Below are 16,337 nucleotides of genomic sequence, written 5' to 3' on the forward strand. Positions count from 1 at the left end.
TGCCCTGTTTACAATGGGGATTCTCCAGTAGCAAAAAAAGACTGCATGCTCAGGGACGAAGATCTTCTGGAGGTGACAACCGGTTGGAGAGGTTAGTTGGGATGCTGGAACACAGTCGGTTGGGCCACCCAAGGCCATGGGACTTCGGGTGCAGGGGTGTCTCCAGAATGAGACTGCAGGCGTTGTTTATAGGGTCAATGCAGGGCCGAGATCACCAGATCTCAGGCCAGGATCGCATGGGAGACCTCATTGTGGTGTTGGGCCACTCTAACTGGGGCCTTTGGCGTCTGGTGCAGAGTGGTGCAGACTCACGGTTTTGGCTGGGGCCATAGTCTGTGGGTAAGCAAATTTGGTGCTCACTGGAGAAAGTCTTGGGTTTGGAAAGCAGGGCAGGTCCTTCGGGTTCTTGTGGCTGCGGGCTGCAGATCACACCGGAATTTCGCATTTGCAGGTTCAAGGGTGGGGCTAAGTCGGAGGGCGTCTTCCTCGTCTTAACTTTAGCATGGCTTCTTTGGTCCTTCTTTTCTTCTTGGTCGGTTCTTGACTGAGGAGGGCAAGGTTCAGAGGTGCCCCTAAATACTAGATTAAGGTATGTTACAAGTAGGTGAAGGTTGGGACCAATGGGTCCCTTCTTTGAGGTGGGGTCACCCCCTATTATGCTGTCCTCCAGCGGGAGGGGGGCATACGCCTCACTCTGGTTGGCTGGGTCCCCCCATCTGCAAGATGACGGGGACTGAGAGTTGTGCTTCACATATCCTCCCCCACCTGAGGGGTGGGGTTGGCAAAGGTGGCCACACCTCCCTTCCTCACTTGGTTTTCCTGCCGATTCTCCCGTCAAAAGTGGGGGTCAGAAACGGTGGGGGCCAGTTGCTGGAAGCAGCTAAAGGCCTAGAGAAGCTCACAAAGGCGGCAAACCTTTGAAGCTTCCCCTTCATGGACCCTGCCCATCCTGGAGGGGGAGGCGTGGCACCTCGTCCCAGAATGTGCATTGTTTCAGACCCCCCGAAAGCAGCAGACTGTTGACCCAGGGTGTCCAGAAACATGTCTGGTGGTGGCAGCTGGTGAGCAGCCACTCAGCCTGGATACTAGTTTTAGGTCGTTTTTTTGGGTGGACATCTCTAAGATGCCCTCTGTGTGCATTTAAGTTTGATACCAAAATTCCCAGTTTTCAGTAAAGCCATTATGATGCGGTGGAGTTTGTAATGACAAACTCCCAGCACCACATACTCTTAATGGCATTACTGCACTTACAATGTCTAAAAATTGGCTTAGAAACTATAGGGATACAGGGTATATGCACCTGTACCCTCACCACTGGTATAATGCACCCAGCTAGAGGGGGGGCTGACCTATACCTTAGGCAGTGGGTTGCAGGCATGGCACACAGGGATGTGTGCCATGTTGACTCTTTACTTTGTTCTGCACCAAAACACACAGCCTGCAAAGGCAATTTGTGAGTGTGAGAAGTTGGCCTGGTATATGATGTTCACTATTCTAGTGGGCACCTTGCACCAGTCCAAACAACCCTTATGGTGATGTTTGTAAAGTCAACGTTATAGACCAGCTATCCTAGTGGTAGCATGGACAAAGCAGTCTTAGGCTAAAACTTCAGAGAGCATGTCAAGCTAGCTGTTTTACCAATAATAGTCCCTTGAATATCAAATGAAAGGACACCACACAAGGTATATATCAAATATATATGTATTTATTACTAACACAACCCCTCTGCACTCTTTATGAGGTCAGAGTTTGAGATACAGCGCAAGTTACTCAATAAGCATACTATAAGGGTAAACAGCCTTTACAACGAAACTTTTACAACGCACTACCATTACAATGCGGTCATTGCAACGCAAACCATTACAACGCATTGCGCTGGGGGGCGCTCTAGGATAGGGAATAAGTTTAATTTTCTATCCAACACCTTCCCTAGTGTCCACGGGGACTGGAGTTGGAATAGAAAATTAAACTTTTCACTATCCAGCACCTCTAAGCGTTGTAAAGGTATGCGATGTAAAAACCGCGTTGTAAAGGCAGGCGTTGTAATAGCCTGCGTTGTAACGTCATACATCCTACTATAAGTTGCACAAATACAATTCTGCCCTAGGGGCCTCACGAACCATATACTAAGTAAGTGGTATAAGAGCCACTTCAGGAAAGGTGAATAGGCCTAGGTCCTAGAGAATCGCTGGGGCTACACTGGACAACCAAAGGTTAGAAAGTAGGAGTCCCACAGGATGCGTGTGCAGTGTCTGAACACACACACGAGTTACCATAGAGATTGAATGGGAACGTAAAAGTTACAAAGTAGGAGATTTCGTCCACTTCCTGGTGGACTACGGGAAACCCCTGTTAAACTAGGACACTTGGATCGTTCATACCCACGGGAGCACCGGAGTACTGTAGTTACCTCACCCAGGGAAGCCGGGTGCATAGGTGTCTTTTTTCGTGTCTGGTTTTGTCACTGAATAGTATGGAGAGCTGCAAGAAAGTGCTGCAGGCGATCAGGAGGAAAGTGTCCGGATGGATCCAAAGGTGGATCGGAGTCGAAGAACCTGAAAGCAGAGTGGACAGAGTCTGGGTCACTAGCCAGTGATCAGGAAGGAAGCAGGTGATGTCGAGATGCAATCAGGTGAAGAGGTGAAGCTTGTCTCCGCAGCCAAGCAATCCAGGAGGCGTCGAAGACGACCAGGAGCTGGAGTCTAGCGGTTAGAGGTGTCTGTATCAGGATTGGACCCAACAAACCTTGGCAAATGCAATCCACGCAGGATTGGAAGATTGGCTCTGTTCAGACCAGCAAGGTCTGGGGAGCTTCTCCGTTGCAGGGAAGCTGGAGCAAGACTGGAGCAACCAGGCAAGCGGTGTTGATTCAAAGATTCGTCTTCGTAGGGCTCACTAGCCAACGGGCTAGCAACCGGGAAGACGCGTTGAGCTGAAATGCAGGAGCGGGCCCCACGCGGCACTCGTGGAGGGCTGAGCTTCGGTGCAAATGCTGTTCGGGTCTGGGGCTTCTCAAACCCCAATGCACAACTTCGAAGGTACCTCTGAAGCTGCACGGTTAGCAAAAAGCAAGTAGTCCAGGGTGTCCGGTCCCATGTCTCTCGTGTCCGCCACGGGTCTCAGCTTTGATGTTGATCGGAGTCAGAGAAGTCTGGAAGTCCAGTTCCTGAGTCCCTGGTGGAATGAGCCTTAGGTTTACCTCCTAAGGTCTTATTAGCCTTTTGGTAACACAATTGTATACAGGACACAATCCACCTAGAGATGGACTGTTTGGAGGTAGCAAGACCGGTCCTGACTGATCCATAATTGATAAACAATTGGTCTGACCTACGAATATCTTTGGTTTTATCCAGATAAAATTTCAACACCCTCCTAACATCCAGGGAATGTAGAGACCTTTCCGCTGGAGATGAAGGATTCTGAAAAAACGTAGGCAAAGTTATGGTCTGGTTGACATGAAAATCAGAAATAACCTTGGGAAGAAATTTAGGGTGAGTACGCATAACAGCCTTAGCAGCATGAAATACAGTATAAGGTTCTTGGCAACACAACGCCTGAATTTCACTCACCCTGCGGGCCGATGTGATGGCCACGAGGAACGCCGCCTTCCAGGACAGGTGCTGAAGCGAAGCCTTATGAATAGGTTCAAAAGGCTCCTTCATCAATCTGAACAGCACCACATTCAATTCCCATGAAGGCGAAGGAAGACGGACAGGAGGGAATACTTTCTTCAAGCCTTCAAAAAATCTTTGATCACAGGGATCTGGAAGAAGGAAGTCTGTGAAGGGCATTTCCTGTAGGCAGTCAGTGCAGCGAGATGAACCTTAGTGGAATGGAAATTAAGGCCAGACTGCACCAAATGTAGAAGATGAAGAAGGATGACATCCTCCTTACGCGTCGTAGGGTCATAGTTCTTGGACTTGCACCAGATGCAGAATCTCTTCCACTTGTAAGCATAGGAAGTCCTAATGGAAGTTCGCTTAGCCTCCTTCAGTATATCCATACACTCTTCTGGTAGATTCAAATGGCCATATTGCACTATCTCAGGAGCCATGCCGTCATACTCAGATGAGAGGTTTGGGTGCACCATCTTTCCCCCGAACTTCGTGAGAAGGTCCGCATTCCGGGGCAATCGGTATCATCCGCGCCCTCGACCGGGTCAGCTTGATGAGCAGAGCACTGCCGGAATCAGGGGAATGGGTGGAAAAGCGTACAGAAAGCTGTTCGGCCAGTCGATCCATAGGGCATTCCCAACGTCCCCTGTAAAAAAAAATATATATATATATATACACAAAAGAAGAGATTTACACTGTAGGGATATTATCTAAGTAGTGCAAGGATCAGGCGAAAAGCCAGAATATGAGGGACACAGCCTTAGTAACGGCCTTTCCTATGGTTATATTTTAAAAAGTTAGGTTTTCAAATGTAATCTGTTGCATTTACTACAAAACAATGGATACACTGTCTAGTTGCTGAAGGGGGAGGGGTAATTTTTTAAATATATATATAATGGACTGTTTATTGGAAACAGTACCGTTTTTAAGTCATCTAAATAAGATTACAGAGTGCTTGGAATGTGGTGTTAGTGGCATGCATGACTAATATTAAATTGTCGAAAAACAAATGGGGGAAGTTCCATTGTCTGATGCCATGTTAACATCTCGGGCATTGTTCCGTAACTGCAGTTAGTTTATAATTTGGTTTATACTAAATCAGCCCATCAATAGGACTCCTTTTAAAATATCAGTTATGGAACGTATGCTGGAGGGGGCCAAGTGCATGTGCCCGTCCACCTGACTCCCACAGAACTCCTAGCAACTAACTGAATCTGAATGTTGTTCTAGGACTTGTACTGCAGGGCACTTTTGAACCAAACAGCAAATAATAGAATGTAACTTTTATTGTTCGTTTATCATGCCCACTTACCACCATCTAACGTTCCACAGTAACAAATATCATGTAGTTACCAGAACACAGCCAAAGCCATCATGCCTTTTCTGGCAGAGTATAATCTTTGGATGTTGCAGCCATTTAAGAAAACTACACTGAAACAATGTATTTCTATAGCTGGAATTTTCTTAAAGAAATTAAGTCCTATTCCCTCTTTTACAAAGGGCCAATGTAAATACCTAACCCTTCTCAAAAGCGGACCTAAATACTGTATCTCAAACACCACCACATCCTCCTGATCACCGTCCTGCCTATCTATCTCTCCACTTGAACACCTGTTTAAATCCAAAGGTGGATTCTTCCGTCAATGTCTCACAACGTGTATCTAAGCAAATATAATACTGGAACATGAAAACCTGGATTAAAATTCATCACCCTAGCTCTTTCCAAGCGAACATGAGAAATATGGGCTTATTTCATTTTTCTTTCTAGAAAGTGAGGCAATGGATAGATTGCCATATTCCCAAAGGCAATAAGCTGCTCACATGCAGCTTACAAGTTGATCAGGGCTGCTTGTGAAGGCTCGCATCTCTGGGAAGATTTCATCTGCCCAAGTATTCTGCACACCCTAGTTACACAGGGTACAAAGGACGGTAGGTTTCGGATTTCGGGCCTTTAGTTGAGAGGCATAAGACCTTGATTGAGTTGTATTTTGAGAAATGGTCCATTCCCACCTACTCTTTAGTATTACTTGTAGGTTTCACCTTCTCTTCTGGAGAGATAGATTAACCCACAAGGCTGCCTTGTGACTCAAGATCTAGTTCAATTCCTCCTCCAAAGTGGATTCTCTATCTTCCCAATCCCCCTTACAAAGTTTAGACTTTATCTTCAACTATTGAAAATGTTTCATCCAAGACAAGTCCATACTTTCAAAGTTCGCCAGACATAATTAGCATTCATTCTGTGAAATTGATCTAAATCATACATGCCGGTTTCTCATAATGGCCTGAACAGTGACTGACGATGGACATGGTTTGATCTGCATATATCCTGCACTCTCTTCTCAATATGAACTATCAGAACTGGACTTCCCTAAAATCAACAAAACTGCTTGACAAAGGGCAATAAGGAAGTCCCTTTGCCTAAAACATGGGGATTGGGACCCTATCTGCAAAAATAAAACCTGATTTGAGAAATGTTTCCTCAATTCCAATTGTGTAGGCCAGTAATACTTCAGCTCAGACAAGGCCCTGCTGTCCTCCTTCAATGACCTGTGAAACTTCTACAGGCAGGAGGTGGGGGAAGAAGTGTAGTGTAGTTCCTATATTCCCAATAGGCTCTGTGCATTGGAATAACATAAACAGCAGTTTAGACGTAGGACTGAGGTCGACTGGGTCTCTACTGAATATGTTAGACTTAATTAGGTATGCCAGCTAGCTCAGAGGTCACTAGAAACATTCTCGAATGAACAGGGAGGAGTTAACTTCCCTGATTACACAAGAAGGGATTCGTTTCGGACAACCGCATAAACAGGACTACTTTGCTCCCTCCAGAATAAGGAGTATATCTCCAGAGTCGTGTGAAAACAATAGATAGCTATTTCACTCAGTCAATCGTGCATACTTAATTTCACCAGAGTGCAGAGAAATAGAGAGACTGGCGTTTTCAATTAAAGGTGTTATTTATTGAGCAGTCTTCTTTCTCATGCAAGAGAAATAATTGCCACAATTGCAATACTTATCATAAAGCAAAGTGCGTACAGTAAAAGGAGTATTATGAAATACTGTAAAAGCATTGATATGGTTTCGGAGCCATATGATACTTAAAACGGATAAAATATATACAGTTACATACAATGATAAAAGTTTACTAAACCTACTCAACTGGTGCTTCTAAAATACGCCTACCCCAGTGTACCTAACCTAAGCCTAGAACGTGGGAAGGAGTAAGGGAGTTGCAGTTTAAGTTAAGTTAGTTTTGCCAAGAATCTGAATCAAGAATTCTCTATGGGTCTAATCAGCTCCGTACCTTGGTTTTAGAATGAAGGAGGTCTTGTATCTCGTTCTCAGGACTCTATCTCCCAGTAACCCGCAAGGGTGACTGGAAACACTGGAGCTGGATTTTCTCGGCAGGAGAAAAGACAGCGTCTTTCTCAGTGCGTCAAATGAGGGACGGCTTCCTTCGGCACTCGCATCAGCTGAGCTTTGGGTAAGTAGATAGCCGCTCTGCTCCAAACCACCGTTTGTTGCTTAAGGCAAATGCTGGTATATTTATACCTGGAAGGTGCCGTGTTTGACGTATGGTTGGACATAAGACGTCAATAAGAACTGTCACTAAGAACTGGCAGTTCTTTCAGGACTCTGAGGAGTTCTAGGACAAATCAAAACAAAAGCAGGGGGAATTCCCGGGTTGCTGGAGATTTGGTTTGTTTAAAGAACGCATTGTACTTTCTAGGAGTCTAAGGAAGTAGCCTTGCCGTATTTGGACTGCATTGGCTATGACTAAATTTGGATATGATTCTTATGCCTTTATAAGGATATGATTTGTTATAACCACATAAGGGCATAAATCAGGAATATTTAATTAGGGTCCTAGATACGTTTACAACAGAAGTGTGGGAGCCCAAATGATCTTGGTAAAGCAGGCAGCAAATGGAATGTTTCAGACACATTAAATCTTAGTAATATTACCATCTTCTCAACACCGATTCAAAATTTCACTGTTAGTCCAGGATGATCACATTTCGTGTAAAGCACTTTTATATCAACAGTAAAGCATCATTTCTAGGGGTAGTTTAAGTTGAATTCCATCAGTGTTGAGTTGGGGTGGTTGTCTCAACATAGTTTTATATCCTTAGATTATAGTATTAGATTGTTCATATATGATCTTACCTTCAATTTTAAGTCTTTAAATTAAAAAAAATAACAGTTTTTAATCACCGAATTGCAGCCCCGAGCGAATAGTTCAGTTGCTAAGACTTGGTGCGGCAACAAAGTAGGTGACAGGCCTGCCAGAGTATTCCAGAATATAAGTAAGGAGCAACAATAGGCTCCTTCAACCACCATAACCCTAGCTGACTGATTACAGAAGAGTTGCAGTACAGCTGTATTTAAGCTCTCAATAAGACCAGAATGTGCGAGAATTACTTCCAAGCAATGCCACTTCACACCGGTAAAGACTTTCACTGCATCCTAGAAATACACTGCCTGGCTGTGGCCCTTTGATGTTGCTGGCGTAGTACAGTCTCCATGAATAACCCCAGAGGAATTACATGCATATTATCCGTTCCCACCCACCTTTGCAAGTGTGCTATTAAGTGAAGTAATTAATTTGAGCTGTAGCAGTTTGTTTGGATATATCTCATTGTACTAATTGGGTCAAACCTCTCTCCTCTCGCCCCCCACAGGTACGTCTTTAAGCGACTGCGATTCTTGGGGAATAAGTTGGTGTCCCAGGGTCTGGCCCTCTTCTTTCTGGCTGTCTGGCATGGGCTACACTCCGGCTACCTCATTTGTTTCTCCTTAGAGTTCCTCATTGTCACAGTGGAGAGAAAGGTGAGATGTAGCTGAGAAAGGAAAGTGGAGGTGGAGGTGGGAGAAGTGTCTTCTGTTGTAATCTTTGGGACTATTTCTATCAGTGTTTTCTCATTTGATGGTGATGTGCTGGATCACCTTTCTGCAACAAGAACACATTCTAGATTTACATGGTATGTGTCATTCCTCCGTTTAGGGGTTGTGCCTATACCCTCTTTTTTTTTTTTTTTAAAGCCTCGACCATAGGCTGAGCTGATGATGAGCTCAAGACAGACCCCTACCGCCTAAGCAAGAGCTCCCATGTAGTGGGATCCAAGATAGCAGGTCAGATTCTTAATTTGGAGACTTGCTTGAAAGCCACCTGGTGTTTCCGAATACATATGCAAATGGCCATATTGAACCGGCTACCTCCAATAGAAGCTTGAGGACAAAACCAGGAGGTGGAGTGGAGTGAGAGAAAGAAACACAGGACCGGAGCTCACTGCATACCCGGTAGTGTCTTTACTGAGAGTCTGCCCTCATATTATCTTGATGTTGTATATTGGACTGAAAAGATTGCAGACAGACTACAACAGAAAAGTAGTATTTAACAGCCAGTTGTCATTTGCTGAAGTAGTATATTTGAAAAGCCGCTTCAGCAGCGGGTGTTAATGTTTTAATTGATGATTATCTACCATCTTGGAATCCAGCTGGCAGCCTCTGAATGCCACCAACACACCATTCCAAATCCACTAGGTAAGCGATACATGCAGAGCACAATTGCAGGAAAAGGAAGAGGCCTAATGGGAAACAGAGAAAGGAAAAATAAAAACGATGTACGACTAAGATGGGGTAATACGGAAAGCCAATGCACCTGAACACTCGTTGCCATGCCAAATCTGAGTCCTTAAATATGGCTCTACCACCACCCCAGCCCAGAAATTGAGTAAGTAGGCTATGCTGCACTTTGTGGTCTAATGTGCCAAATCTTCATGGTTTCCCATGTTCTATTTCACACTGTCTCTAGCCCTGAGTATCTTGCACTTGATATTCATTTTGCCATTTTCCTGAATCCTGACTTGGCATCAAGGGCTGAACTGAAATGTAGAATTGCCATTTCGAAATCTTTTCCCATCTGATGGGAATAGTTTATTCCCACTCGGAAGCTTTCAGACAAATACAGGTCGGTTTTGTAGATGCTGTTCTAGGTTGTGCATTCAAGGTTTTGGCCTGAAGTTCAGGAGCGAACATCTGTTTGGCCCGAAGGTGGAAGTGCAGCTGGAGATGATTTTAAAAATAAAAAGAATACTAATAACTTTAGATTCTACCAGTGCTCTACAACAGCATGAACAAGTCTTGAAAACAAGACACTCGTTGTATAACTACTGGACAAAGGAGTTTAATTTACATCAACAGAACTACTAGCAACAGGCACAGCTGCAGTTCCAGCAGTCTCACAGTACACCAAGGGTAATTTTCGAGGCAGAACTGAGTCTGGAACCAAACATTGACTCCATTTCATTTTCCTGATGAAAACCTATCCACTGGGACCAAGAATTAGATTGTGTTTGATTTTCAGCATGTGCAACTGTAGATCACCTGCTGTGCACACTTTAGTCTAGTATAGGGTGCTGAAGTTGCAGGTTGTTTTAAAATAAAGAGGAAGTGATTAAGATGCTCCTTCAGTATTGGATAATCAATAGGTTCGAGGCATGTGGGCCGCTAAATTCATATCTTGTGCGTAGATCGCCGCCTAGTGTTGGGTCCGGATGATTGCACCTTGTTGTCCTGGAACAGTCTTTGAAGTATCACGATAGGTGGCTCCTCCCCTGGACTACAGTGCGCATGGGCATCCTCTCCCTCCTTAGATTGTTTTTTTCCGCCATTGGGTTCGGATGTGTTCCGTGACTCTCGTTCGGAACCTATAGGATAAACTTGTTTTCTTCAGGCCAAAAGGCCTCTTTAAGCGGTATTGTACTTCGTTCGGTTCTGAGTTAACTTATCCAGTTTCCCGGATACTTGAGCACGTGTGCTCCCAGCTTTTTAGGCCCGATCGAAGATTGACCTCTACGATGGAATTCCAGGCCCTGTTTAAGCGTTGCCCGGTCTGTAACGCGAAGTATCCTCTCTGACGTGCACCCTGTGTGCAACACGTGTCTGTCTCCAGACCACGACGAGGAGAGTTGCTTCTCCGACCCGGCCTCCTGTCAAGAATCTTACTACGGAGAAGAGGTAGACGATGAGGACGATGAAGCTGTCGAGGTAAGAGACAACGGTATGGCCATTGGAGCCGCAGAGGGCGGCTCCAGCGATGAGCAAGACTCAACCGAACCTTCGGGGGTCAACAGTTACACTGTCTTGTCAAAAGCTCAGGTCGAAGCATCGCTGGAAGGCCTTAGAAAAGATCTTTATACTCATTCTACAGCCCCGCACTCTGGCCCGGCTAAGAATATTTCAGAGCCTTCGGTGGGTACGCCTTCGAAACCGAAACTGACTAAAGACAAATCGAAACCGAAACTGGTCAATCCAGTATTCGTTTCGCAAAGCCTAGTTCCTTCGGATCCTAAGAAGGCTCAGTGTCATTGCCCCTTCGGGGTCACAGAAGGGTGCCAACCCGAAGATCGGTGCATCCAAGAAGGTGCCAAAGGCCCAAAGAGACGGAGCGACGTCATATAAGGATGCCCTCGGGGGCGTGGACACTGAAGACGGACTTGAGTCGCAGCCGCCCCTCAGTCCGAATGCATACAAGTTAATGCTGGTGAAGGTTCTCGAAGACCAGCACAAAATGGCCGCATTGGAACGTGACGCATCAAGCCGCGGCCATTTTGGGAATCCCACCGCAACACCTGGCTCGACGTTGGCGATGGCCGTGAAAAAAGTGCAACAGCCATCGGGGCCTCCACTTATAGTTTTTGGACTGCCTCCGACTGCAAGACCTAAAACGTCTAGGCCGGCACAGGGCGCCGACCCTGGTAAAATGATGTCAAAACTTAAGGGAACGACTGCCACTCCTGAAGGCGTTGGTTCCTCTCCACCTTCTTCTGAAAGCTCAAAGAAGTTGTACATTGACTCTGCAACCGGAAGACTCACCCTTTTCAAATGGAAGATCTTGCCGGAGAAGCCAATGGAATCCTATCAAATTCCACTCAAAAGGAAAAGAGACTTCTTCCTCGCCAGTTCTTTTCGAGTCCGTAAGGCCTTATGGACAAGCCTTTACTCATTCCCCCACACGCACTGAGGATGGTGGGGGTGATGACCAGAATGACGAGCAATTCAACTATCCTGATGAATCTAATCGGGATGACTCGCAGGATGTGCTCGACGATCAAGGCACGGCGGACACCCAGTCTTACCAAGTAAAGACAGCCCCCGCAGAGGATACTGCAGCATTCAACGCTCTACTTGAAAGGGCAGCATTGAACCATGATGTGGTCATGCATGCAGACCCAGTTGAGGAGGACTTTCTGTTTGATACCTTCTCTACGTCGGACAGATCAGTGAAGACGCTGCCGATGGGTGTCCTTCACCACGCCAATGACATTTTCAAGGACGCAACCAGTGCAAGGGTGGTGAACCCACGTATTGAAAAGAAATACAGGCCTGCTCCTGTGGACCCTACGTATATCCGGGGTCAATTGCCATTGGACTCTTTGGTGGTCTCCAATGCCCGGAAGAGGGCAAAGTCACAAACAAGTGGTGATGCTTCTCCCCCAGACAAAGGATCTAAAGTATTAGAAGCCTCTGGGAAGCGGGTTGCTGCGCAGGCGGCGAATATTTGGAGAATATCCAATACACAAGCTCTACTGGCTAGATACGATAGGGCTCACTATGATACCCTAGAGCAATTGTTGCAACACTTGCCTGATGCATATAGAGAGGAGGCGGAAATGTTGATTCAGGAAGGGAAACTGATATCAAACGCTTCTATCAAGTGTGCACTAGATTCAGCAGACACTGCAGCCAGGGCCATTAACACTAGTGTAATGCTAAGGAGGCCGGCATGGTTACGAATTTCAGGGTTTAAGCCAGAAATACAAACAAGTTTGCTCAATCACCCCGTTAACCCAGATTTCTTGTTTGGGCCTGACGTTGACACGATTCTTGAAAAGCTCAAGAAGGACACTGAGACGGCTAAGTCTATGGGGGCCTTGCAGTCTCAACAGTTCAGAGGGGGTTCTTTTCGTCGCTCAGGTAGTAGAGGGCCGTCAAGGGGGCAAACATCTCAGCAAACACAATACAATAAAGGTGGGGCACAGACCACCTTTAACAAACAAGCACTGGCGTTGCCAATTGGTCTCGCAGTAGGAAAGTTGGAGCTATTGGTTTTGTAAATGACAAAGCCCTTTATGTTTTTAAAATGAAAACAAAAATAAAAGTCATTGTTATTTGCAATTGTAATAGCTCCAACATTCCTACTACGAGACCTATTGGCATTTGGCAATGCAATAGGGCTCGCATTAGTAAAGTTTGAGGGATTAGTATTGTAAATGACAAATTTATTATTTATGTTTTTGTTTTGAAATTTTTGAAATTAATAACTGTCATTTACAATGCTAATAGTGTTAACTTGTGGAAATGTGACACCTATAGCATTTGTTATGCAATATGTGTTGTCTTTACATGACTTAGATGTATTAATATTAAAATTAGCAATGTTTTTTTTTCAATATTTATTAGTTAAATTAAAGATATTGTAATATATAATGGCAATAGCTTGAACTTTTGCAAATAATTTTGTGGAAGATTATGTTTATTTTTTTTATAGTGATGAAAATCCAAGAACAGAAGTGAAAGATTACATTTTTTGGGTGACATTTTTAATACATTTTGAAAAATTGAGAGAACATATTTGAATCAGTTGTTGAATTGTTGCACATATTAATGCTTTGTTGGCTCAGAAAGATGTTGTGGGGGTGCTGAGTGATGCTGTGGCGTTCAGTGATGCTCTGGTAGCGCATATTGATGTTGTGGTGCCCCTGAGTGATGCTGTAGTGGTGCTGAGTGGTGCTGTGTTGGTGCTGGGAGGTGCTGTGGTGGAAGTGTGCACTACCGGCTGGTGGTGTGTGTGTGACTGGTGAAAGCGTGCACTGATGGCTGGTGGTGTGTGTGTGCCAGGTGAAAGCGTGCACTGACGTCTAGTGGTGTGTCCCTGGTGGAAGTGTGCACTGACAGCTGGTGGTGTTTGTGCCTGGCGAAAGCGTGCACTGATGGCTGGTGGTGGTGTGTGTGCCTGGTGAAAGCGTGCACCAACGGCTGGTGGTGTGTGCCTGGTGGAAGCATGCACTGACGGCTGGTGGTGTTTGTGCCCAGTGAAAGTGTGCACTGACAGCTGGTGGTGTTTGTGCCCAGTGCCCAGTGAAAGCATGCACTGATGACTGATGGTGTCTGTGCCTGGTGAAACTGTGCACTGACGGTGTGGTTGTGCGTGTGGTTGTGCGTGTGGTTGTGCGTGTGGTTGTATGTTGTATGGCGGGCGTGAAACTTAAAGTACGGCCGGCCGGTCGTAAAAAAATAATTAGGGGAGGAGAAGCCCTTTGATGTGGTGTCACGGCCTGGCAGCCGTGAAAAAATGCAATTAGGAGAGGGAAAAGTGGTGAGGAGCGGGGTGTCGAGAGGGGAGAGTGGTGTTGAGAGGGGAGAGTGGTGAGAGTGGAGGAGAGAGTCAGGCCTGGAGAGAGTGAGGAGAGGGGTGAGTGAGTAGAGGGGAGAGAGGCGAGAGAGAGGTGAGTGAGGAGAGAGAGAGGGATTGGAGAGGGAGTGTAGTGGTGAGTGTTGAGAGGGTAGAGTGTTGAGTGGTGAGAGGGGAGATGAGGAGAGGGGAGAGAGGAGTGAGTGAGGAGAGAGTGGGATTTGTGAGAGGGAGAGGAGAGGGGTGGGTGAGGACAGGGGAGAGAGGAGTGAGTGGGGAGAGAGTGGGATTTGAGAGAGGGAGGGGAGCGTGGTGAGAGGGGAGGGGAGAAAGGGGAGAGAGTGAGGGGTGAGTGAGAAGAGAGGGAGGAGGGGAGGTTGAGGTTGAGGAGAGAGGGAAGATGGGAGGGGAGAGGGGCTCACTTGCAACAGAAGAGCTACCTTACTCACTGGCACCAGAAATGGAACATAATTTACATACAGCAGAAATTGCATATATGATCACATGCACAATAAATGGCGTCAACAAGAAACATACAAATTAATGCTAAATGTATGCATTAAGGTGCTGAAAAGATTAATAAATTGGCTTGTTATGTCGCTACCAAAATAGTGAGACACCATTGTTTCACTACAAAAAGATATAGGTGACACTACCGTTTTCTTTACTCTCGAGTGAAGAAGAAAATGAAAGTCGATATTACAATTTGCCATCACCAATTTGCCTACTGTTCCTGTGTGATCAATAGTGCTCTAAGCATGCTACATTGCCACCATGCCAAGATGAACTGCACCCAAGAACTAAAGTGAACACAAAAAAAAACGGAAAAGACAAAGGAACCACCTACTTGACACACAACTATCGTCATATGCCTGGTGCAATACAAACAACCAAAACAAAAAAAAGAGAAGCCAGCCAAACGTACAAAATGTCGTCTGTAAAGTATGCAGCCACTGGAGAAGCATGCTTGTGGGGACTGGGAGGAAGGGTGACGAGACGCAGGCCCTGCAGTGAATAATTAGGGGAGGAGAGATGCCGGCCTGAGGCAGAGCGCACGCTGGGGGAAGGAGCCTTTTTTTGGTGCAGCATCACCTGAACTGCAAGTATTTCAGAGTTAGTTTGTGAATCCTGGTTTAATGATAGCTAAAGAAAAACTCCTTTTATGTTCCGAGGAACCCCCTTTCCACTTAAGTCACCTGGTTTCTAATGAATCCGAAAGGTGTGATTTGACCTACAGTATCACCGTGACCCTCCATTCTTCAAGCACAGCCAAGTGGCAGTAAACCAGAGATTTAAATAATAAAACATAAATAAAACACTGCCGCGGCTCAGGTCATGCAAGGGAGGCAATTACTCTTCAACCTTTGAGGTTTCCTCGTGCAAAACGTTCCCGGAAACAGCCACCCCTATTGTTTCTTTTAGGCGCTAAGCACTCACCGCATTACAGCACATCAAGAGTTAATTGAAAGATGCTTGTAAGTGTTTTTATTTTAATTAGAGGGGCCAGCGCCTCCTTCTGTGTGCTGTCCATCTGCTTCGCATCAGTCTGTTAGCTCAGCTGGAAGGGGTGACCCGCGAGCGTTTGTAATCCCCAAAGTTTTCAAAGGCTAATTATGCCGAGGTCACACGTATGCATCCCACCGCAGGCGAGAGGAGAGTTTTAATTTCTAGATGTGACCGTGCAAGTATTGGGTTCACTGTGTGGACGTGCGATTGTCTTCCGGTTGTTTTGCGGCTCGCCATCCAATGCCTCTGGCTTTAATTGTCTCAGGAGTCCCAGCCTTTCTGGGCTCCTTTTGTAGGATGTATTCCGGTGACTCCAAACATCAGAAGATGGCGAGCGTTTTGAAAAAGGCGAGGGCGCTAAGAGCTAACAACACAAAATACATTGTGTCAAAAATCGCATAAAGCATAGTGCCAAGTACGACTGAGCAGACGTTATTGGGTATTGAGCGTGATTAGCAACTGTGACCAGTTGTTAAATAATGTGCTGTTCTCAGTTGTTATATACGAGTCACGGAAGGGGAGAGGGAGGGGGTGGGCAACTCGAGCGAGGCTGTGCAATCCTGCAGCGTCCTTTTCATGGCCTCAAGCAACGGGATGACGGAAGGTGGGAAACGTGAGGTTGAGCGAAATCAGCAAAAAATAAACAAGAAAATACGAGAAGGGAGGGGGGAGGAGAGAGTGCGATGCGAGAAGCCGGATGGGGGCGGGAGAGCCTGGAGGGGGAGCGTGAATGCGCGAGGGGAGGCAGGCGGATTGGGAGGGAAGCCTGATGGGGGCCGGAGAGCCTGGTGGGTGGGCGT

At 46.0% G+C, this 16,337-nt stretch overlaps 1 protein-coding gene across 1 annotated transcript in view; it reads left to right on the forward strand.

Annotated features, from left to right (window-relative positions):
* LPCAT3 (lysophosphatidylcholine acyltransferase 3) overlaps positions 1-16,337 on the forward strand; it is a 201,045-nt gene that overhangs the window by 120,108 nt on the left and 64,600 nt on the right. The window contains exon 10 of the mRNA XM_086932970.1: positions 8,297-8,444. Coding sequence (XP_086789096.1) covers positions 8,297-8,444 — 148 coding nt within the window. The remainder of the gene's footprint in view (positions 1-8,296; positions 8,445-16,337) is intronic.

Source organism: Lissotriton vulgaris, chromosome 7, assembly GCF_964263255.1.
Source record: "Lissotriton vulgaris chromosome 7, aLisVul1.2, whole genome shotgun sequence".
NCBI classification, from domain to species: domain Eukaryota; kingdom Metazoa; phylum Chordata; class Amphibia; order Caudata; family Salamandridae; genus Lissotriton; species Lissotriton vulgaris.